We start from the raw sequence: 24,687 nt of genomic DNA on the forward strand, positions 1-24,687 counted from the left end.
CAAGCTTTGAACTGGCATTGTATAAAGCTGCTGAAAAACTGACAGGCAGAACACCCAGAAGCAACAATTTCCTTGGTCATCCACAGTGCAACTGGCCCAGGGCTTAGTCTAGTCTGCTGCTTGCTGCTCTCAAGAATGAGTTTCTGATGATGCAAGTCCCCAGCAGCTTCCTGGAGCCTCTCTGTGGTACTTTGTGTGTTGGGCATAGTTTGGCTGCTCATTCCCAAAGTGCCCCCATGCACAGCCCTGGCACACAGAGCAGCATCCCCAGCTCTGCTGCTCCTCTCTGCCCTCTCCTACTCATTCCCAGCTCCACTATAACGCCCTTTCCTCAACTTCCCATTTGCTCCTGTTCTTTTAAGTTCTCCCACCTCTTTTAAGCCTCTCAGACAATACTGAATTCAAGAGCCACCTCTGCCAGACCCTCCTCAAAATCCAAATCATCTTGTGCTTAGGAAAGCTGCCTGTCCCACAAGCAGGGCCAGCTCATACACTGACACTGGATGTGTTTTACCTACAGAAGCATTCCAAGAGGGGAAAGTGAGCAGCTGCCCAGGATGTGACCTCTTCCTTTCACAGCTGGCTCTGGGCAGAGCAAAGGAGGCAGAGCTTTGGACTCACCTCCTTCTGCAGCAGGTTCCACTCTGTCTCGCTGACCAGGCGGTACCCGCTGGGGGACACATAAGCACTTTCCACGCCCTGGGTGACACTGGAGAGCAGGGAAGCAGTCTCTTCTTGCTCTGGTGTCATTGCTTTGATTGCTTTTTCCTGATCTTTGGTCAACATGAACCCACTCGGCATTTGCAGGGATCCAAGGGAAGCCGTATCAAAGTTCTCAGACACTGAATCTGCTCCAACAAGTGGTCCAAAATCTGACTCATCCAGGTTCCCAGCAGATTTTGCTTTGTTGTTGTATCCTAAAGCTTTGGACTGTAAGGATCCAGATGTGCCCAGACTGTCTGTTGACTGTGCTCTCCGTAGTCCATCTTTAAACATATCCGTGTCTGGTTTATTGAAGGATTCGCCAGAGGAAAGAAGCAAGTCTGCATCCAGGGAATGGACTGAGCCATGGGTGCTATTCACATGCACCTGGAATTGAAAATCAAGGAATAAAAAAATCATTGGCTCCATTTTAGTGGTACAGGAGGAATGCTGGACACTGATTATCAGACATGACAAAGGCAAGTTTAAACTTCTTTGGCAAAAACATCTGCTCTCTAAGGTCACAGAGGAAGGGACAGAGAACTGGAATGAAGCAGCTAGAATTCAAAAACAAATAAAACAAGTAAAAGAAGTGTTCTGTTAACAGAGTGCTTCTGTAAGACTGCTTTCCTGCCAGATAAGCGAAGACACAGATACTTCCATCTTACAACATTTGAGGCAAGATGTGCTTCACCTGAAAAGATGTACTTGCAACATCCCCTCTCCAACCACAATCTACACAACAGAAGGCAGATACTCCACTTCCAAAAGGAAATTCAGAAGTCTTTCATTAAAAAAAACCACTTTGTATTAACATAAAAATAAACAGAGAAAAATATACTTAAAATCTACTCCATACCAACAAGTATATGTTGCTCTTCTATTTTTCTCTTCTGCTTTGAATGTCTGACAAAATACCAAAATATTTTCTTTACAAGATTATTTGTCCATAAAATAAAAAGAAAAGGGAAAAGGCTGGGCTTAGACACAAATGTATCCTGGGGAATGTCAACACCAAAAGCCACACAAATTGTCCTGTGATATGTATCAGGCACATGGAGCCTCTCGATCTATTTTTGTTTTTTGTAGCACTGAAAAGAGAGCAGTAATGCTTTATTTAAAAAGCACATGACTGCTTTCAAAATACCTTCCAAAATATTATGCACTTCTGCTTTGCCATTAGACACATAAGGAAGTAACACTGGAATCAGCCTCTTGGGAAAAATTATCATTTCTGAAATAGGTCCAGAGACCAGCAGGCTGCTGGCACTTCATATAAGTGCTTGTAACCTATAATTGCTATATATATCTTATGTACTACTGTTTTATGACTGTTGTAAATGCCTTGTTTTAATAATTTTTAGGTGTAATATTTATATTTGCATGTATATATAAAAGTTCATAATAAAAAAGCCAACAGAATACAGACTTACATAAAACTGCATTTTCAGGCTACAGCTGTTCTGTGATAACCAAAACAATATTAACAAATCATCTGTTTGTATTGCAAACTGCCCAAGAGAGAAGATCTTAGAAGTTACAACAAATTATAATAAGTTGTAAGAATTGATGAATAATATGAGTGATTACAACGTATAAAACATATTCTGAACAGCTAAAAAGGTTATAAATAACAAAACCAAACACATACAGAAACCCAAACCACTCTGAAAATTATGCTCCTTCTCAAAATATAAATTTTCCATTATGTATAAATCTTAGAATCAAATAAATGTTGTGAATGATGGGCTAAAGAATATGCTATGAACTGAGATTAAAAAAACATCAGAAGATAGATTTTTGTTCTGCACCAATGTGCCTCATTTGCATAACTGGATATGGAAGATACAAATAATTTGTATTTAAAACAGAAAGTGACTGTAGGCTAAAGGGCAGAACTAGATCTCAGCTACATTTAGATCTCATGATTCTGAATATCTTTCTGCATTCTGAACTGTTACACAATTACTTCAGAATACATACATTAAAGTATATATTTTTCTTTCCCTTTCAAAAATTATAAAAAACCAGGCAAAATACTGGCTCACTTTGAAAATTCTCAAGTCTCTTGAAGGTTAAATAACTTCCTGTAGCACAAAAACTTGCTGGGTTTTTATTAATTTTTCCTTCATTTGACTCACAAAACCAAAATGGACCCAATAAAATGGTAAGCACAGAATTCAACAATTTGGTTAGCAAAGTAGCTACAACACATTCTTGCTGAATGTTCAGCTATAATTGGCTTAATCCTGAACATTTAGGTGTGTTAGAATATGCTTAGAAATCCCAGGAGAATCTACCAGCAGTTAACCTCCAGAATGCAAAATGTAAATTACCATTTTTAATGGCACCTCTCAGGATGGTGCAGTATTGTCTTCCAATCTTAATTAGGATTTATAGATTCAACTGCAACTCAGAGGATTTTTTTATTGCCTAATAAGATTAGAAGCTACAGAGAATAGAGGGCTGTAACTTTGCATTTCTATTTGCAATGAACACCCTGAGGAATTCCCAAGTGCCAGTGAAAGATTCTATTGTTTTACCTCTTCATTAGAGAGCTGGGTAAGGGTTTCTTCAGGGGCCAGAGAACATGAAGCCTTTGTTTCATCATCTGAATCTTTTTGTTTCTCTTCCTTTCTCTTGCTGAGCCTTTGCTGCTCATCTTCCTCCTAAAAATCAGTGGTCAATAGAGCATACACAGAAAATAGGATTCACTTTTGCCACAGCAGTCATGACATCAACTTTCATGATAAACTAAGCTACAAAGAAGACACTGAAAAGGATTATTTTGGTTAAAACCCAGTGGTTGTCATACAAACATTCTTTTAGTTAATAAATACAATGTTCATTTCACAAGGCACCCAAACTGACTTAACTGAGAATTTACTGTGCAAGTTTAATGGCCAATTCACATTCCAGAATGATTTTTTCAAAAAGCATTATTACCTAGTTTAAAATTCTAATTATAAAGATTAGCAAGGAACAAAACTAGCTGGTATATTGGCTTATTGTATAGAATATAAATATACAACACATCTCCACCCCTAAAGGACTCATTAACAGCCATTACACAAGCATGAACATTAAAAAAAAAGTGAAAACCATAATAGATCACTAAGTCATAAGTATGTACAATCAATTGCATAAGACAATTTAAAATTAAAGTCTTAATTTATGCCTAGGATATGAACTGAAAGACTGAAAAATCTTAGAAAGAAGTGAAACTTGCTGACATCCTTAACCCAGACATTTTGCATCATAGATGATTATTTCTTCCTCCAAGATTAATTTCTGGATACTCTTACCTTTTTATCTAACTATTGGCAACATTAGAGTTCCTATATACACCAATATTAAAATTCTTGTCCAAATGGGTCTGTTTTAACTGCCAGCTGTCATTCCAAGGGGAGATTTCAGTTAAAACTGACAGTTCTCATTTTCTGAGCTATTACCACACTTGCCTCCAACATGTGATTTCCACACCTGTTACACTACAGTAAACCTACAGTATTACAAAAAAAATAAAAGCAAAAAAGATGAAAGCAGCAGGTAACCTGATCCTTTTTTTTCAGCTCCTCCACCTGCCGGAGCTGCTCTGAGGTGAGCACAATTTCCATCCTCTGCATGTCCCTCATCAGCAGCCGCTGGGACTCCAGGAATTGGTCATTGGCTTTCTGCCATGTGTGCTTCAGCTGGTTGTGCTGCTGCCTCTCTTGCTCTAGGAGATGGCAAACTATGCAAACAGAGAAAAAATTCTTCTGAACCACAAGTGTTTAAATATCTTTTCCAAAGAGAAGTATTTTCAGGAATAAAAGTAATTGTTGGTCAAATCAAGAACAGGCTTTGTTCAACAACTATTTAGGTTAATAATGTCTTATTTCAAATACTATTTTCTTAATTTCCAAACTTGGCTGGTGATTAGGGATGTATTACTGACAGTTCAAGACTTCCCAGTGAGAAGACTAATGCCTCAACTTCATCCATGAATTCTAACAGTTTTGGGCTTTTTTTAGTGCTGGGTTCAAAAGATGATGTCTTCTACATCCCTATTTACTTCAGCAGCAGGTCCTGGTTTTCACTCCTCTGCAGTGACCTTGGGCTGTAGTGCTCAACAGGGATTTTCCACACTCCCTCCAGCACTCAGCACTGCCACACCTCAGGGAGCCAGGTCTATACATTATGAAAATAATGCTCAGAATTATGCATAAATACAATACACACCTAAAATCACTTCAGCAAGACTGAAGCTTGCAATGCTTTAAAAACTTAGCAGATATTCAACAAGCCTTGAGAGAATGAATGGTTCTGCTGTTTTTCTCTCATAAGGGAACTCCACATTCAATTCTTCTGCAAATATTTTATGGCCTTTCCCATTTAAAAATGCTTCATCTTTCTCCCAATTTCTTCTAATCAAGTTCAAGTAAGAAATGATGAAAGAATTCACAGCTCCACTGGGTTTTGCATGCTCAAGAAGAGAGTCAAAGGACTATTGTTAGGCAGGTACCTTCATGCAGCTCCTTCCTCAATTTCTCTGCATCTTCTTGCAGGACTGATTTTTGTGTGTTGAGAACAGCCACATACATCTCCAAGTCTGTCCTACACGACTTCTCAGCTTCTAAATAATGGTTCAGTTCTTTAACCTGAATAAAAAGAGGGAAATGGCCAGCTCAGTGGGGGAAAACTATCAGACATTTCCTTCTTGTTAGAAGTTATGGTGCTGCCTGTTCAGGTAATGTACAGGTGCTGAAGGACTGGTTTATTTGCAGAAATCACAAATATTCAACTACCAGTGTGGAAGTAGTGCTTGTATTTACTTGTGAATGAGTTACTCATTAAAATTCTGTTGAGTTGAACCTATCAGTGCATCACAGTTATAGCAGCTGGATAACAGCAGCAGTGAGCACAGACATGGTAAAAAGGGAAATAACTCAGGACAGCAGACAGTGATCACTTCACTGTGAAGTAATCAGTGCTGATAGCCAGGATCTAAACAGCTGATAAGTGCTGATAAGCCAAGAACTCCTTAGCTCAAAATAGAGTAATCACAGTAGTCAGGAAAAAAAATATTATGAGGAAAGCTTGAAGTAAGCCTAAGAAGAGAGAAAACTTGGATACAGACAAGAAATGAAACTTTCCAACCCATGAAAGACTGTTGCAAAAAGGAAGGAAAATCTATCAACAAAAAGCAATTATATCAAGAAATACTGAAGAAATATATTTGGATTTTTTTTTTTTTTTAAATAGCAAAGCTAACAAAGAACTGAAATGAGTGTCCTGCAGAATCTCCAGTCAGAACCTTTCAAGACAGGGTTACATAAACATCTGTCAGACGTGATGCTTGGAGAAATGGATTCTGTCTTGGAACAAGGAACAAACTGAAAGATTTCTTTATGGCACTATTCAGTTTTATGGTTTGCTGAGTCAGAAATCACCAGAGGTTTTATCTCAGAGAAAGCCAAAGCCTTCAGGCAATTCCTAACTGGCTGCACAGGGCTGCTGTTCATGTTCCTCAGCACAGCACAGGACACACTGACGCCAAGCCAAGGCTCAGGACAGCCTTGGGCTGTGACTGCCACTGATGCTGGGGACAGCTTTCCTGCCCTAGGACACCAAACCTTCCATCTGCTACTCTTTAAGCCTTTCAAATGGCAAAGTCTGACTTCATGGCTCAAAGTGTGACAATAACCCAGAGGCCAGGTGGTTGGGAGAGGTGCAGAGCAGATATTCTTCTGGAGTTTTTTCTATTACTCGTAGATCTGGAGCTGTGCAATTTATTCCAAACCCAGATCCCACACACTGCAACTCTCAAAACAGAAAGATGCAAAAATGTATTTAGGCCAAACATGACATTTGAGCTACAGAAGACGAGAAGGGCTTAAAGAGTTTCCCAATACACCTATTTCTCTCTTATAAAATTTGACTTGTCTGCATCAAACTAGCACACTGCAAGATATAAATCAGGATCCAGTTAGAGCTCCCCCCCTCACCTCTGATGCTGCTTTTATTTTTTCTTCAGCTTCTGCAAGCTTCTCCTTTAGGGCTGCAATCTCTTTCTCCATGGGCATCACAACCGAGCGCAGCTTCTCGGCATCTTCCTGAGCCTGAAGTTAAGACAATAAATTGTAATGCATCATCAGAACTTCCCCAACACTTCCCATTACTGGGGACATTTGGAGAAAATCCCTACATCAACAAAAAAAGCTGACTAAACTTCCACTTTCAGTGCTCATCTTACTGCTGTTTATTTAGTTCAGCAGCCATCTCTGTGACAATGGGCTGATATTACTCCATTTACAGAAGACAACTACATTTTAAGTCCAGGTATGGGTTGAGCCACAAATATCTGTTTTAAAAGAGAATGTTAGCAAATCTATCATTCTTGATGCCTGGAAGAAAATGTATGGCTCAAGCATTTTAAAAAATGTGCACTTTTTTCTTATTAAAGGCCTAACTGTCCCACAACCTGCTGCCATGTAGCACATATTAGAAAACCCAAAAGAACTGCATGATGAGGTACTGACCATGCAGTTACTTACTCAAAAAGTTAAAAGCAAATGGAGCTGCACAGTAATGCCTAGTGTAGCTCAGTTCTCTTTTAGAAGATCATTTTCCAACTTTATATTACTACTGATGCAGCATAAGGTTTTGGTGTTATTGTACTGAATATTTCAAACTATATATAGACAATTTATCCCATGATTTCTTTCAAAAAGTAGTTCTGAGAAGATCAAAGAGCAGCAGAATTAAAAGACTGTTTTTCAAGGAAAGGGAAAAAAAAAGGGAAAGACAGGTAAAAATAGCAAGAATTAAAATGAGAAATAGCACTTGGGGTTCAAAATCAGAACTGCACGTTAACATGTGGCCCTGACATCCTCATTGCTTAAATGCTCTCCCTTTCCTTCAGGGATGCACTAGAGACTTTCCAAGTGGAAGCAACAGCTCCACAGACTCCCCAAGAGTCAGCAGAACACTCAAATACTTGCTGCAGTAGAATTCTTCAGGGCACAGAGAATTCCAGCATTCTAATTTGGGCTGGCTCTGTGCACGAGGCTCAGAGTTGTTCTCTGTCTTCTGCTGGAAGAACTCAGCAGGGGAGGGAGGGCAGGGAACTCTGCCCCAAAGCTGGAGTTACAAGAAATGACACCTTTCATAACCTCATCAGCAAAGACAGACAGTAAATGGTAACACTCATGTCTGGTTTTAAAACTAGAATAGAATGCAGGTTTTAGAGGTTACTTGTTTGACTTTCAATTTCTGGTGAGCTTATTGACAACTGTATTCTGAGCAAGACTTTCAGGAAGAAAAATAGAAGGTATTTTTAACCACTGAAGTTTCCTAACTTAAAATCAATAGGTAAAGTGTTATTCCAAAAGCTGTCAATAATATAAACACTACAATTTTTAAGCTTTACAGAGAATTCTAAACACAACACAAAATTAGATTTCTTTACATTTCATTTATTTCCGCTATATTTTGTCACTGCTGGAGTACCAATAAAGACCATGAGGAAAGCAAGGGCTGTCACCTGGCAGTGAATTCAATACCAGGGACATGTGACTGTCACACACACCCAGACCCTGGCACTTGCAGCCAGCAACTTAACAGTCACATTTTTCAAACAGATGGGAGCAGGAGTTCCACTCTAGACATCATTGATTCATATTTCATTTATCACATCAGTTCTATTCCTTTATTGCTACCTATAGCTGATTTATATGGACTAAATATAGCCCCACATTCTTTTCTAATTATTCAGGGTAACTGCAGCAATATTTCACTGCCAGCCTGGCTTCCCATGGCTCACCACAGAATACAGAGCAACAAATGTGCCTGTGTTGGAACCAAGCAGTTCACAGAAATAGTCAGAAAGTTCTCTGAAAGCAAAACCAGACTGTGAACAGCAACCAACTGGAAAGACAAAACTGTATCACATTCCACAAACAGAAAAATTACTCCAGGTTTTACTGCTTGGTAAATAGAGCTTAAGTTTGATACTGTGGTTGCAACATATTGTAAGGATCCCTATTAAAGGTCAGTGTGATCTTGAGCTAAAAGCTCAGAACAACCTCTCTAACAAAAGGAGTGCCAGGCCCCGAGTCTGCTCTTGGACGTAAAGCAGAATTACTGAGACTCCAAAATCGAGGTTAAAGCTCCACTCAACCTTTTAATAAAATGAGAATATTTGTTGTGTTGAAAAATGCTACTTAAAGATACTGCTGCATGTGGCAAATTTCCTGTGCTAAGAGGTGTTATCCACTCGTCCAGAGATGTGACCCTTAAAATGTTTATTTCCTTCTAACTTTTTATTAAACTTAACTCAGCTTCAACAGCCACGAGTTTTACATATGATCAGCTCATCTTTACTCATTCCTTAACCAAAAACCAAGCACCCAAACCACTTCTGCCCCAGCCAAACCTGCTTCCCCCAGCACAGGGGCTGCAGAACACACTGAGGGACCTGCAGACCACAGCAGGAAAATGACTCCATGGAGAGATAATGCTCAAAATGAGTCCAAGCCATTTTCAGAGGAATAAACTCCTGACTGGAGAAATCCCAAGTAACATTATACCTGAGCTTGTTTTTTAAAAATGAGACAAGCGGAAAACACACAGACACAACTTGAACATTTCTCTTTAAAGCAGGACTAAACCATTTAAAAGTCCTCTAAATTTATCCCACTGATCTTCACCATTACCAACAAAAATAGCTTACTGTATATCAGATTTTATGGCCAACTCTGTCACAGAAATCTGATTACTCTCCCCTTCCAATTTCCCCTCTCCTGACTAATAAGCAGAAATCCTAACAGGAGCCTTGTACTTTCCTGCTCTCTCTGTACACAAAATATCTGCTCTGCAGACTTCTGCTACTCAGAGTTTGACACAACTGTGCTAAGCACAGTATGTATATTCATCACAGCTCCAGATCCTTTCCTGAAGAGAAAATGAGATCTGACTTAAAAAGGCAAGTCAAATTCTGCCAGTGGCCAAAGTTTGGGCACAAGTCATCCCCATGCAGTTGTTGTCCAGTGACTCTGGACAGTCATTCCCCAGCAGAGAATGTGCAGGAAGTACAAGCTGCTGTGAAAACAAAAAACCCCAAACCTATCTGGTACTTCAACCCAACAGGAAAACCATTTTTTATAAATCACTGGCAAGTTTTCTGGAAGATTAATCACTAGGTGAACGTGTTAATCATTAGGTCAAATATCCACCTTTTGGAGTTGTGAAGGGAGATTAAGAAGACAAAGTTACAATGTTTCCTTAGAAAATGATTTCTTAGAAATCACTGATTTATGATAGAAGATCACAGAACACACAAATTCTCTACAGAAATTAGCAGTTTGCAACCTGAAATATATTTATATGGAAAGGCAAAACAACTGCTTCCAGACAAGAGCTTGTGTTCCACCAGACATGCTCTTTCAAAGAACACAAAAATGGAATATAAGCATTACTGTCTGCAAATGCCATTTTGCATGAGGAATTGATCACAAGTCTTCAAATAACACATCTCAAGTGACCAAGAAAGTTCCTCTTTTCACACTGACTGCTGACACATGAATATTCATTATTTTGCTGCTCAAGCAAACTTTTCATGGGCTTGGGATTTGCTTGTTTGTTTTTAGGTAAAATTGAATGTCCTTTTCCCAGTTTTGATCTAATTCTTAGTTTCCTTGCAGAAAAACCTCACAGGTTTAATAATAACAAAGAAGATTAAAACCTCATGCAAAGAAGTTTAAGCAATTATTTGAAGCTGCACTCTGAAAACCAGATCTCCCCCTCCCCCTCCTATTACATAAGGTACATGTTCCCCTGCTTTACAGACCTAGAAAGCTTTCCAAACTCCTATTACCAGAGATTAATAAACTGATCACCTTTTCCTTTAGGATCACCAAGGATATTTAATCCCATTTTAAAGGGTTATAGTTGAAAATGCCATTTATCTGCTATGCTAAACTTCTCCACTAAAGCCACTGAGTTTAGGTGAGCTCTGCTGCCATGTCAGCAACTTGCAATTTCAATTTATATAATCAGTAAATTGAGATTTAAAATCTGAATCAGTTGAGAGATACTGTTCTCTGGAAGTGCTTATTGGCAGTTAGTTGGGAGTGCAATGCCAGGACTTTTAGACTATAAACTCTGTATCTTCTGGGTTGTTTCTACAAGACTCACCACACTGATCCAGTTTTGAACCTACATTCAACTTCAACCAAAGTCTTTTTGTCCTTAATAAGACTAAAATCTTTTCTTAAAAACAGTGAATGTCTCACAATTGCAGTGGGACTAGCACAGGCTTTACCCTGACTCTTGGAAATCAGGGCTCCATGAAGAGCAGTCCCACTGCAATAATGCAACTACAACTAGCAATAGTCGGGAATCTCTTCCTAAGCCTCAGAAAAATAATTCATTTTGCAACACTAACACTGATTATTTGCTACAACACAGTAAAAATAGCTAAAATGTTTCTCATGTAGAACATTTGTGATATTCCACACTGCATTTCTTCTGCTGACAGCAAGCAGGAACAGAGACATGCAGTGATGTAGCCGATTATCAGATGTTAGCCTACTTCCTTATTTTCAGTCACTACTTTAAAATTGTTAGAACACCTTGAAGACTAAGGTAAGCCTGCTGAGATGAAAAATTCATGAAAATGCAAGTTATTATAACAAGATAAACAAAGATTTTTATAAAGCGCTGATCTATTGCGACAGTTTCAATTTCCTTCCTGTCTGAAAGGAACCGCATTAAATCTTCAACCTCAACAAAAAAAACCAAAGCAAATCCAAACTCAAGACAAGGTGCCTCAATCTACTTCTATGAACTTTTATTAGTCACAGATCTTTGAACAACTACAACAATATCTGTCCACACTCCAGAACAATTATTTTTCATGATCTAGAAGAGTCTGTTGTTTTTTCACAGCAAGCTTCTCTACTTCCTGGGGAGGCAGCAGTACTGTGATGCACAACCATGGCTTACTTTAGAGAAAGAGAAAAGACATCTTAGATATTCTGAGGTTTTTAATGGGAACTTTAAGTTTTTAAGACCTGGAGAAAGAAGTACAGAAGTGTAAAGGAAACTTTATAAAACTGCAGTCAATCCAGAAAAATCTCAAGGTGCTTTTTACTTGAGCTCATTTGACATCATGACAAGTGACTTTACAAGGCTGCCTGTTTTTATAAGCTGAAGGCAAAACTTTACTGTCTTCTCAAGTGCAATTCTCTCACTGAATGCATATAATTAGGAACAAAGCCTTTAAGACTTCAAATGGATTAGGTCATGATGACTTCCATGAACAAAGGCTGGCAGCTGGCAGGACCAGGCTGTGTGAACTGCTGAGGAATTACAGCAGGCATAGGAATGAACCCATGTGTGACCCCACAGGCCAGTCCTCAAACAGAAACTGAGGAACTTCATTCCAATGTACCTTTTTCATTTCATTTTCTAGGTTTTCCTCCTCCTGGCCTTCAGACAGTCGCCTCCTTAACTCTGCAATTTCCCGCTCCATGTTTTCTCGGTACTGGCTCCACTGAGCTCGCTCTTGCTCCATCCTGTGGTGATACTGGAGCTCATAGTCACGAACAGTCTCTAGAAAACAGCATTTTCAAAACTTATTTTCAATGTAAGTCAAAGAACAGAGCTTTAGGAACTCCATCTACAACCACTCAATGATTTACTATAATTAATGAAAACTAGGACAACAGTGAACTCTCCCTTCCCTGCCCCAAAACCCAAGTACATAAGTAAAAAATCCAAAGGAACTGAATTTCAATTAGTACCATCAACAGAACAGAGAAACAATCCTCAAAAACTGTGCAACTCCTAATTTCAAGGTAATGCACATGACTAATACCCTATTTAGTAGTACATTTTGTACCTCCAAGTATATCATCCAAACAAATGACCAAAACCTGAAAAAGGTACTCCAAAAGGCAAGGAAATTCAAACTTCTCACATAGCTTCCATTTCCCCAGGATTCACACTAACCCTCTCAGGTAAGGAGCTGTCTGTTTACACAGCAGCAGCAGCTGGCACAGCTGAGCCTTAATCTAGGTTCATGTATCTGTGTAGATCATGAATAAACAGACATTTGTGTACTCAGTATACATTAAGGTTTGTCTGCTCTGGGTGAAAAGCACAATGAGGTGATGGAAAAACTGCCCACAGCCAACAGGCTCTAGGCTCAGGATAGTGTGATCCTGTTTGTGAACCTTTAAGAAAACAGACATTTGTGGCAATAGTCTGTTCCCAGTTCATATCCTTTTGTTCATTCACTTTGTCTCAGAAATGTCAGCTGTACAACGTGCAAATAGAGCAAGGAATAGATCAGAACTATCAAGAAAAAAACATCCAGAGAGAGCAGCATGTACAGTCACTACCCTGGGGGAAGGCCCATGTGAATACTGGAGGGACATCTGACTCTGTGAGAGCAGAACTGTGTTTACACAGAAGGAAAAAAGAGAATCATGCTGGCAGATTAAAGCTGTTTTCAGATTCGTCAAATTATAGGCATCATACTTATCTTCATGAAAGGATGAAGTGTCACATTCATAGTCCCTCAAAAATGTTTTGAATATACATGAGGTTCCCATGGTCATGAATTCTAAATTCTGTCCTCAAGTTGACAATAAAAAACCCATCAAGCTCCTTTTCACAGCTTTGGGAACTACACTTCATCCAGCCCTTCTGCAGCTTTCCCAAGCCATAACAATTATCCATATTCTGAGGAAGAGCAGGCACAAATCCCTAAAGACATCAGGGTGGCTGATCTCAGCAGCTTGCCTGCTTGTTACCTTTCATGATGGCCTGGAGAGAAGCCACTTCTTCTTGCCACTGCCTCTTGACCTCGTCAATGGCCTCCTGCTTGGTGGTCTCTGACACTGTGGCTATGGCCTTGATGTTCTCCATTTCCGCGTGGGCTTCCATCAGCTGGGTCCGCAGCTGGCCCAGGTCATCCTGGGCCGCCTGCAGCACTGCATTCTGTCTTTTCAGGTCCTCTGAAAGGAGGATTATATACATTTAGCTTGATTAATGAGTTCAATCTGAAGTGTAGCCCCAGTTGCTATGGCAAAGAACAGAAGGGACTGAAGGAAGCACTGGTATTAAAATGTCTACCTGAAACGAATGAACAAATGTTGGCAGGTATCTTCAGGGAATGCTATTTCTTGACTTTGCTTGCCCTTGCCTTTTATTAAAGGAGCATCTTATGGATTCAGACACAAAGCAGACACTAGATATAACTAGGATCAATATAGCTGACAAAAGTGAACTGTGCTTTTCAACAGTTTTTATTATTTAACTCGTTCTGGTAATGAATCTGGAAAAGGCACAAACAGTTTTTCTCCCATTTCTGGGACCAACTTGGTTCTCAATTTGGATGGAATACTTCATATTTCTTGAATAGAAACACTCTGTGACCCCTTTGGAGAGCCCACATAAGAAAAATATGCAGCCTAATTTGCTCCTTACCAAAGACTTTGGTAAAACTGAGTTTCTACTAAGAAAAAGGATACATTCAATGGAACACCCACTTCTTCTCTAATTATTGCAACTATAAACAGAAATTAAACTAATTTCATATTATCCTCCTGAGTGCTTGGCTAATCTGAAACAAACAGCTCTGGAAGACATATATAATTAATTCCAAAAGCACTAACACAAAATATGTGTTTTATGCCCACATAGCCTGCTTCAATGGCAATCACATTTAGCAGAAACATCTGGCCAGTACACAACCAGCACCAAGCTATCTCCATGTATTTCCCTCAGGGCCAAAAAAGCTGAATTAATCCTAGTGCTCTCACTCCTGATAGAAAATATAGAACCCAGAGCTAATCAAGTACTTTAAAGGACATTAATCCTTGCGTAAAAAAAACAAGACTCTGAAGCATTAATATTCCTAGTTTTCAAGTGACAGTATTGAAGATGGGTCCCAACAGCCCCAGTGTACATTTAGGAAAGGGTCTTGGAGACAGGAAGGGAGAAAAAATTTTGATGGGGGAGAAAGAAAAGTAATTGCTTGTATATTCTCCTTTGTTGTCCTTTCACTTCAGTACCTGTGAAAGCTGGGGTGTTTTTCTCTTCTCCTATCACAATTTATTTTATATTTTTTAACTGTACCAAAATAGGAGAATAATTGCTGATCCCATCAGTAGTGTCATGCATCTTAAACTTCCTTTTATCCAGCCTTAGAAACACAAGTAAATAGGCTTGCTGTATGATCTGATCTTCATTATGCCTGTTGTATTTCTGCTCTCATAAGCTTATACAGCAGCTGCAGTCTTAATGCATTATGTTTTGGCTCTGCTTTCATATGTTAAAGACAGAAGAACCATCAGAATTAGATAAATCAATCTGTCTCTCAGAACAGCTATCTCTACTCTCCGAAACTTCATCGGATATTTGAGCTCATATGATTTAAATTTTCCTTTAAATTGTGTTATTGAAATAGATGCCCTTGGCTGGTATTAAAACTTTTATAATGTTTGCCTGCTTACAGCCTACCTCAGATGGAAATTTAAGACAAATAAATGCTATATAAAAAAAAAGCCACACAGTACACAGAGTACAGCACAGCATCCAGGATATATCTTTCCATTTACCAGATCAGCTCCTGCTCAGAGAGCACACACTGAATTCAGGAAGTTAGTATTAAAACTCACTGGTGGTGTTTTTGCATGGACATCAAGTTGCTCTGGATCCTATCTATGAGGCTAATCTTTAAATTTAATTCTAAAATTCATTCTAGGATGCTCAAGAGTCACCTATTGAATCTCTTACATACTTATTAAAACTGTTTAAAAGACTAAATAATATGGGGATTATTTGAAGATGAAGTTCAATAAACTTTAGAATAATTCAGAGAATTGAGGACTTACCTTCCTTAGCCAGGTATAACTCCTTAAATTTTGCTCTCTTTTGATTAAATTCTTGCTCAAGTTGCTGCTTTGTGCGCAGAAATTCTGCATTGACCTTTTCCAATTCTGCTACCCGTTGTAGAAGAGCATCTAAAAATAAAGCAGAAGATAAGGTACGTCACTAACAGTTATCCAGACATCCCATTCTGCAAGGCTGAGGTTTGGGGCTTACTCTTTTTAAAATATCTTTACTCATTAGCTCTGCTGTTGCCTCATGATAATGAGGAAAACTAGCCAGTCCTTTAAGGAACAAAGGAATGTAGGTTTTCTTAAGACTGCAACACCAAATTCTAATGAAACATCTCTGGGGAACTAGAGGCAAAGTGGCGGGGAGTTCTGCAGAAAACAATCTTCAAAAGAAAACCACAATTTGGTATATATGATGAAGGAAGAAATAGAAATAATTCTGGTGATGGTTTTCTTCCCTGGGAAGTGTGTGAGGGCTGAGCAATAAAGCACCAAGTGCTCAAAGGCTGAGATCAAATAAAACAAAGTGACAGCAGCTCAGCCAACAGCTATGAAAGGGCAAAGCGCAGGAAGGAAACCCTGTAAGCTAAAAATTAGGTACCATTATCAATCCAGTCTTCAGTTCTGCATGTTCAGCAAAAGGTGAACCAGATTACACCTGGAGAAGTTTGCCAGAGGATGACCACAATCTACAGAGAATTAACTAATTGTAAGATCAAACTGTCCTCATTTCCAGCAGGTAAAAATCCTCAAAGATGCACATGTTTTCCAGAATTTACCCCATCAGCCCTTCATCTGGTGGTACAACCAAAGAAGGAAGAGTAGAAAGTCTACAAAGATTGTTATAATGTGCTTATTATTGAAAAAAAACCCCCACAATACCACTGTATGATGCTTTTAAGACCCCATACAACCAGCAACCCATCTGTATGTACAATATCAATTTCTTTGCACCTCAAGTTCTGCTGTAGCTGGCAGTTTCAACTTGCACACCTCAGAATTCAAATACAAAACAGAAAGAAAACACTGGTGAGCCAGAACAAAATACATCTCCCTGCTGCAATGCACTGGGGAAAAAAATATTGGCTCTACATGAGCCTCTGTGTGTTCTGCAGAAGCATTTTGTGGGCATGTTCCAACTCTGCCGTGCAAAGTGAATCACTTCAGTTATAGCCTCTATATAGCACAGACTAGATACACAAAATATTGATCCATCAGAGGTGTTTGTGCATCCCATCCAACACTTCCCACACAATCAAGCAGTGAAAATACAATCCAAAGGCTACACAACTTCAGCATCAAACATTTAGACTCACAAACAGCTGGAATCAGCTCTACAGCTCACAGGTAAAATGCTGGATGGGCAATGCCATTGAGATGGGGCCAGTTATTTTTGGTACCAGATGATGTACAGTAAGAGCAGACACACTAAATAACTAAACAAAAGGATCTTCTAAGAGCACAGGTATGTTTTACTCATTGCTGGTTATAAGAGTTTATATATTACAAAATACAGCACCTAATCTCTTCAGTTCTGTACTGAATAAAAGATAAATGCAGATATAAGACTGATGAAATTTTAATGTGGCTTTTTAAAACAATCCTAATTTTTTTTTTATCACCTGAAATACAAACACATAGGTTTTTCTGGCCAGCAACTCCTATGTGGATAGTTCAAAGCCAACTGCACAGGAGTGTTCTCCAGAAAATGAAAGGAATCTGCAGCAAAGACACACTGAGAGCAAAGCTTCAAGTGAGTTCAGAGAGTGTCTGGATCAAAACCAGGGATGAAACAGCACATGTGGAACCAGGTCTGGGTAAGGAAAATGCTTCCCAAGGTTAAAGGGTTGCCTTTGATCTCCTGCTGAAGTTTTGCAAAGGGAAAGGGTTTGCTTGTGTTTCCACTGCCCCAGTCCTGTGCAGGGTGATGCAGAGCCAGCAGCCACTGCACCACATCCTGCTCCACACCCCATGAAACAGCTGTGCTGGCCCTGAGGAGCTGGGTTTGAGCTCAGTTCAGGTCCTGAAGGGAAACCCCTGCAGGCACTAGAGCCTAAGGGAGCTGTGTGCCAGGGGCAGGTGGCTGCACTGTGCAGGTCCAGCCAGGCTGCTCTGTATCCACAGGTACTGCCCTGGAGCCTCAAGCACACATTCCAAATGAACAAGGGGGAATCTGGACATCATTCACCTTGCACACATTCTTTTGAAGACCACACAAAAACTGTTCAATTCTACAGTTAGTAATCCTGAAAGTCAAACCAACTTTCAACTGAACTCTCCTGCCTCCAAGATGACTTGAGCATTCCTTGTTTACTTAATTCCCTTTCCATCTTCCTTCAGCAGAGAGACAGCAGCAACTGTGCTGCTGCTCCCATCAGAACATGCAAAGCAACTAAGCTGTATTTCTTCTGAAGGTGTGAGTTGCTTCTGCTGAGGATGGAAGGGCAAGAGGACACCCCAAGAGCAGAATGTTCAAGTGCTCTAAGCTGGAGAAACAAAAGACTTATCCTTTTCAAATCCTCCCGCCCACACAGAAAGAGGGAGGGCAGAGTCACCAAGAAGGAAATGAAATTTAAATATTTTCATTTTTACAGTACTCCCCCCTCTCTGCAGCCTGGCAGTCAGGTCTAAGAAGTAATAGATAAATAATTAAATAATCAAAGGCATCCACAACTGAGCTCTGGCAGCTGTCAGGGCCAGCTGCAGGCATTCTAAAAAAGAAAAAGTTTAAGATCTCAACTGCAGGTCATCCATCACCGCAACTGTGCATTAACATTGTTCTTTCGATTCTATATTAAGTTTAAAGTGGTTTTACCACCTGTGCTACATATACAGCTCAGCACATCCCCACTGCAGTAAGACAAGGCACAAACTCAAGGACAATAGGCTATATAGGTCAACATCAACCCCCTCAAATACACCTGCATAAGAAGTAAAAGCAAAAGAAAGTTTATTTTTCTGAGACACTCTAACAGCTACCACCTTCCTGCTAAGTGACTAAGTTTACAAATTAATTATTTTCTTCCTCAGAGGTACAATTTGTACAAAAGCCATACAGACACTTCCCAAAATGCAAGTGTGATCCCAAGCCCAGACTGCCAGGCACAGGTACCCTCAGGCCACATGGCACAGATTAAAGTCCACCTGGAAATGCACTGGAGTCAATGGCAGGAAATGGACTCATTCATAGATTTCCAATTAGGCCTTTGCAATTTATCACTTAATTTTCACTCTGAATTTAGGTCCGACTCACCCTAACCCCAGAGCTGAAAAAGAAAACTTAGTCCATCACAGGCTATAATTTAAAGGCAGCCCCAAAAGCAAGCTGTTCATTTTGCAGAGTGGTTCCCACGCTGCAGTGGCAGCAAGGCTGTTGAAGGAGGATGAAGGGAGAGCAAACACAGCCGGGAGATGGGCAGTGCCCGACTGAAATGGGATCCTCTGTCACACAGCACGGAACACTCTGTATCCCCTCACAGCACTAGTGAGATCTTTAAATAGGGATATTTAGGGCCCTAAGTCACCCAGAAACAAACAAAATCCCAAAAGACCTATTTTCTTAACTTTGGAAATAGCACTGAGAAAACTTTAAATTAAAATTGGTATGCCAAACTAAAAAAAAATCCAAACAAGAAATCCTTTTGGCCAACAATTTAAAATAGCTTTTTTTTTCACGGATTATTAGGCCAAATAGACTGCAGATGACAGAGTTATAGATGGCAATTAAATCACTAGCTTAATTTCTAGCTAGCAACACAGATTTTGCAGAGACACTCCAGGTGAGACAAAGGGATCCCCATCTCATGTGGAGCACTGACATTACAGCAAAGCACAGTGAATTTCATCATGTGCCCTAACCAGGGAGAACTCAAAATAAGGGCAGCAAAATCCATTTCAGAGCAGACTCATCGATTTACAGCAGAACCATGAAACTGCTGCAATACGTGAAGAGAAACTTCAGAGAAAAAAAGATACAGCTTTCTCTTAACCCACTGCACAGCAAAATTCCAATTCTAGGAAAACACAGGAACAAACACACATTTCTTATTGACTAGTTATTTATATGCTGTTCCACAGAGCAGCTCCAAAAAGGATTAAATTTTATGTATGACAGTTTCCAGTTACACAAACATGTAGCGATCATTCCAGAACTAAGACAGACAAAGCTGATTATCAATAAGACTATTTTTGAGTACCAGTTCTATTTATAAAATTAATGCCATAGAGCTTTCTGCTTGATATTTAAAGAGTCAAACATGACATCAAGAGTTCAGTCCCACATAGCTGAAATACAAAAACAGAGCAGAAAAGAACCTACATGTACAAAGAACTTTTTGGAGACAAAAAAAATATATAGCTTCTGTCATTTTCTACCTTTCTTTTGCTGTCATGATTGCTTGAGAAGTATGGAAAAGTACTTATTTCTATGAGTTCCTACTATGACTTTCTACTATTTGCTATGAGCACTAACTTTAGTCTATCATGACATCATATTGGAGCCACAATTATGCTACTCCATAAACTTTTCATCTAAGTCTGCCACCAGACCATTCATGTAGACTGCAAAAAGCTTTTTTTTACTTTACTCAAACAGAATTTGATGAAAAAAGAACAACCAACTCCTCCACTCTTACAAAACACTCCAATCCAGCTGTTTGCATGAGGCACTCAGAAGCATAGGAACAGATTAGGGTACTTTGAAGAAACATGTTAAACAGAAGCAATTCCTGACTTATAAAATGAGGCTGCTTTATTTTCAAGAAACAACATTTGTCCTTACACACAGATATCCAGCAGCAGCAGATCAAACTAGAGGGGAAAAAAACCCAAACCAAAACACAGGAAGAAAATAATTACCTGCTTTTCTCAAACTTGCAAGTATCAAGCATTTTATTATTTACTGGGCCAAATGGCTCAAGATCACTGGTCACACACTTTCCTTGTTTTATGTGAGGACAGAGAATGACTCCTGACTTCTCACTTGCCACCTTCTTTTTCAGAGTGGCACTAAACACCTCCGCTTGTTACAGCTCCCTTTTTAGAGTGTTTTGCTGTGTGTGGTGAGAAGAATCAACCCCAGAAAGGGGAAAACCAGGGGGTTCTGCCCCAGAGCTGTGCCCTGGCCCAGGAGCTGCTGGCTCTGCTCTGAGAAGGAGCTTGGGCAGTTCCCCATTTTGGGCAGTGCAGCTTTCAGACACTGCTGTGTTCATCCAGCCATTTCTGGCTGATTGTGCAGCTGAAGGTTATTTGACATCCACAATTTGTTCTCCATTGACTAAACATTCGCAGGGAAACAATCCAGTACCAATTTAAGGCCAAATCCATAAAAACTTGGTGTTGTTGACAAATGCAGATATCACCATGCAGATCTGAGCCTTGCTGCATCATATCTGTTACAGAAGCTTCATACTAATTGCAAATATCAGCAAGTGCAGGATCAAAAATTTTCAGCCAAGCATTGCATGTTACCAGCATCTAACCACATAATAAATACTCTATTAACATCAAGTGGAAGTTTGCAATATATTATTAAAGTTTGAAGGAAATGTTATTTTTAATTGAAGCTGAATGACAAACATCTTTCCACTACAGCCTATAATCTCAGTAGTGCCTATTCCTACTCTTTATTTTTCTTTTTTATGCTTAACAATGTGTGACATCCTACATTAAGGAGTTTAGAAAAAAAATGAAAAGCCATCACTAAATTAAAGTAATTAAAATCTGAAGAAATTTAGATGTTTGAATAAATGGGAAGACTGTCCTCTATAATATAATAAAGAACCACAGAATGGTTTGGGCTGGAAGCAACCTTAAAGATCATCTCATTACAACCCCTCTGCTTGTGCAGGGACACTTCCATTAGATGAGGTTGCTCCAAGCCCTGTCCAACCTGGACTTGGACACTTCTAAGAATGAGGCAGCTGTAAGAAGAGAACAAGCAAAAGGGAAAGAGAAAACAAAGGTTCTTTAAATGGCTTAATTAAACCTGCAAAGATGAATAGCCATATGCAGTAACAACTAAACTTTCCCTAACAGCAAAGCAAACATCTTCATGCACAACTACAAGGAAAAGAAGGCAAACACATAGTTTCTCCTTCCCCATTTTTTTTTCCACTTCCACTTCCCACTTTTTCTCCCTTTTCACAGCACTCACAATGTGTTAACTACTTCCTTGCTTTGTTATTGCCTCCTTCATCTTCTTTCCTGGACACAAAAGGAGGCAGTTGCTTCCTGAGGTGCAGATCTCCATCTTGTGACACTCCATTTCACCCAGTAAAGGAGAATCACTCCTGACTTCCAGTTTGGTAAGCCCACTTCATGTGACAAGTAATGCTCTTCTACACACTTAGTCACTCTGACCCCAGGTTAACTTAAGTCTCGTTTTAAATTTATGCTTAGTTACCCATTATTTACACTGGACTGCAATGGAACACTGCTCACTCACATCAAGTATCACAGGAATGCACTTAAACATGAATGTCCATGTCGACAAAAGGGGGCTTGAATTTTTTTCCAACAGTTTATTTTCTTTTGCCAAAAGCACCATTTCTTCCCAAGGACAGTCCCCTACCTCCATTATTATAGCCTGCATTTTGTACATCCCTGTTCAGCATAGTAGCTGGCTCTCTCCTTTTAACTAGGCTGCCATCAGAACTCTCAGTTCTGTGCACAGTCTTCTCCACAGAAGTCCCAACTTAATGCACAAGAAGCTTTACTATCATTAGTTTTCACTCTATTTCATCTCTGCCACCAATGTTTTGGTGAGAACAATTCATCAAGAAATTTCAGGAAAACACTATTGGTTAGCATTTTTTTTCCCGAGGAAATCAACCACACGCTGTGCTTTATCAATTCTTTGAATAATTTAAATAGGGCAGCAGTGGATGAATCACAGAGTTGGAAAAGTCAAACAGACAACACCATTAATGGAATCCTATGGAAAGGATTTTGCCTGTATCCTGCTGCTATCACCAGTGAATCTCCCCAGAAATGCGGTGTTGCTAAGCTTGAATGCATATCAGAATATTCCAAAAGTCAACAGCAAGCTACAGTCTGGTGAACTTTGAATTCATCTACAGTGACACAGAATGGAGAGAACAGTTACCAATCTCATCACAATCACCAGCATTTTCCCTGCTCCCTAAGTGCTTGCCTCTTGTTCATCTTGCTTTAACAATTTTTCTTTTTTATATCTGCTCTTTTCAGGAGGATCAATTTGGAAAAATAAGAAAAAGAACAAACAAATAACCAAACCAAAATCACTCAGCGTCTCCTTGGATTTATGAAAGGGGTTATTTACTCTGCAGGCTGTGGGCATTTACTCAGCCCAGTCATTGCTCGACCAAACAAGAGCAGGGTGATGGCAGCGCAGAACTGGGGAGGGTGAAGTCCCCAAGAACTGGGCACATTTCCCCAAGAGGATTCACAGCTGGATTCCACCTCTGCCAGCTCTAGGCCAGCCTAGGTAGATCTCTACACCCTGAGGCACAGCCTGATCCCCTTGGCAAAGCTTCCTGAGCATTTCACACATCTGAGCTCAAACAATGCAGCTGTCAAATTCATCCCTGCCCCTTTCATTTCACCAGCCAGCCCCATCTCATTACCTGCAAGATAAACACCAACAGAAGGTGTTTGAAGCAGACACAGAGGCTCCTCCAGCCTAGAACCAGACCTCCAGCACAGCCACCTCTTCCCTTCCACAGCATTGGAAAACAAGTCCCCAAAAATGTCAAGTCACATAAATCTTCCTGACCAGAGCAAGACTGAAAATATGAATGAGCCTTCGTATTTACACAGGAATATTTCTGCCAAGTTTTTCCACACTAGCACATCTCATCATTTGTATGATATAACCAGAAAACACAGAACTGGATTACACGTGGCAATTCCACTTGACAGTGAGGTTTTCAGTGTGTCTTCCAGTAAAAGAAAATGTAAGTTGTTTTAGTAAACCACCAGGAATCTGCTGCTCTGATCAAATGAAAATATTTCAGATCAAGAGTCATTTAGGGAGAGATTCTGATATGCATTTCATTTTACAGGAGACCCCCTACACAATTTGCACTCTGAGCACCACTAATATAACTGTTCTCTTTAAATGTAAACATTTGCTAAACCCAGACAACAGACTGATTTTCTTTCAAGATAATTTAATTGCTGACTCATTTGCAGTGGGAGGGGAAAAAAATCCCTGTGACTCCTTATTATATGTTTATCACTTCGCCTACAGGTTTATTAAAGGCTGTCCTCTTCAGGCAGAAAAATGAGAATAAAGTGTGACTCAACTCTCAGGAAAAAAGAACCAACAAAACAGCACAAAACAACCCTACTGCATTGTTCTCTTTGATGAAGTAAGTTAATATATAAAAGAAAACCATTACATTAATTCCAAAATTCCCCCAGACACCACTAGTCTGAGGTCTCATGCTGTCTTGCTGTTTGTCATGGGGCCAAGAATTGAGGTGTAGTTGTGAGAGTATTCAGGCTACAGACCACCTGGGTACTCTGCTTCCCAATTTCTGAGCAGAAAGAACAAATTAATGATAACCTAACACACTTAAAAATTCAAAGGAAAGTAACAAAAGTGAAATACAGCTCGACCAAGAAAATGATGAAGAAGAAACCAGAAAGAAGCCAATGTGTGTGGAATTTATATAGGCAATGGCTTCTGCAATTTACCATTGGTACAGGTGTGAGGACACTGCCATTTAAAGCAAATTGGCATCCTGGTGGACATTTTCAAAAGCTGAAATAATCACAAGAGCATGGAAACTCACTTCCACATGCACAGCTACCAGACAGCACAGTCATTTCACAGGTACTAGAAAAACTTCAGAAATAGCAGCAACTCACAACTCAAGAGTTATGGATATGAACAAGCAGCACAAAAGGGAGTTAACACCTGATTTCTTTCCCACTGTAGTTCCCTACCCCTTGCTACAAATTAGTATACAGAAAATAAACTGAGAAAGAGAACAGGTAGAAACTGACTTTCAAGAAATAGTAATTTTAAAATTTTAGTTGTCAGAATAGCCTGTTGTAGGCATGAAAAAACAGGGTGCTGTAGAGTAGCCACTTAAAGGATATAAATCTT

The 24,687-nt window shown here is 39.6% G+C and overlaps 1 protein-coding gene across 2 annotated transcripts in view; it reads right to left on the reverse strand.

Moving 5' to 3' along the window:
• The window catches only part of RABEP1 (rabaptin, RAB GTPase binding effector protein 1), a 45,853-nt gene that overhangs the window by 12,214 nt on the left and 8,952 nt on the right, over nucleotides 1-24,687 (reverse strand). Inside the window, exons 1-9 of one of the 2 annotated variants that reach the window (XM_015646402.3) lie at nucleotides 21,748-21,766; nucleotides 15,588-15,716; nucleotides 13,503-13,706; nucleotides 12,137-12,297; nucleotides 6,690-6,803; nucleotides 5,207-5,342; nucleotides 4,257-4,435; nucleotides 3,246-3,371; nucleotides 622-1,089 (exon numbers count right to left, since the gene is read on the reverse strand). In XM_015646402.3, coding sequence (XP_015501888.1) covers nucleotides 622-1,089; nucleotides 3,246-3,371; nucleotides 4,257-4,435; nucleotides 5,207-5,342; nucleotides 6,690-6,803; nucleotides 12,137-12,297; nucleotides 13,503-13,635 — 1,317 coding nt within the window. In that variant the 5' untranslated portion in view covers nucleotides 13,636-13,706; nucleotides 15,588-15,716; nucleotides 21,748-21,766. Of the gene's footprint in view, nucleotides 1-621; nucleotides 1,090-3,245; nucleotides 3,372-4,256; nucleotides 4,436-5,206; nucleotides 5,343-6,689; nucleotides 6,804-12,136; nucleotides 12,298-13,502; nucleotides 13,707-15,587; nucleotides 15,717-21,747; nucleotides 21,767-24,687 lie in introns of those variants that run through there. The other variant, XM_015646401.3, reaches the window with a different exon arrangement.

Source organism: Parus major, chromosome 19 (genome assembly GCF_001522545.3).
Source record: "Parus major isolate Abel chromosome 19, Parus_major1.1, whole genome shotgun sequence".
NCBI lineage: Eukaryota > Metazoa > Chordata > Aves > Passeriformes > Paridae > Parus > Parus major.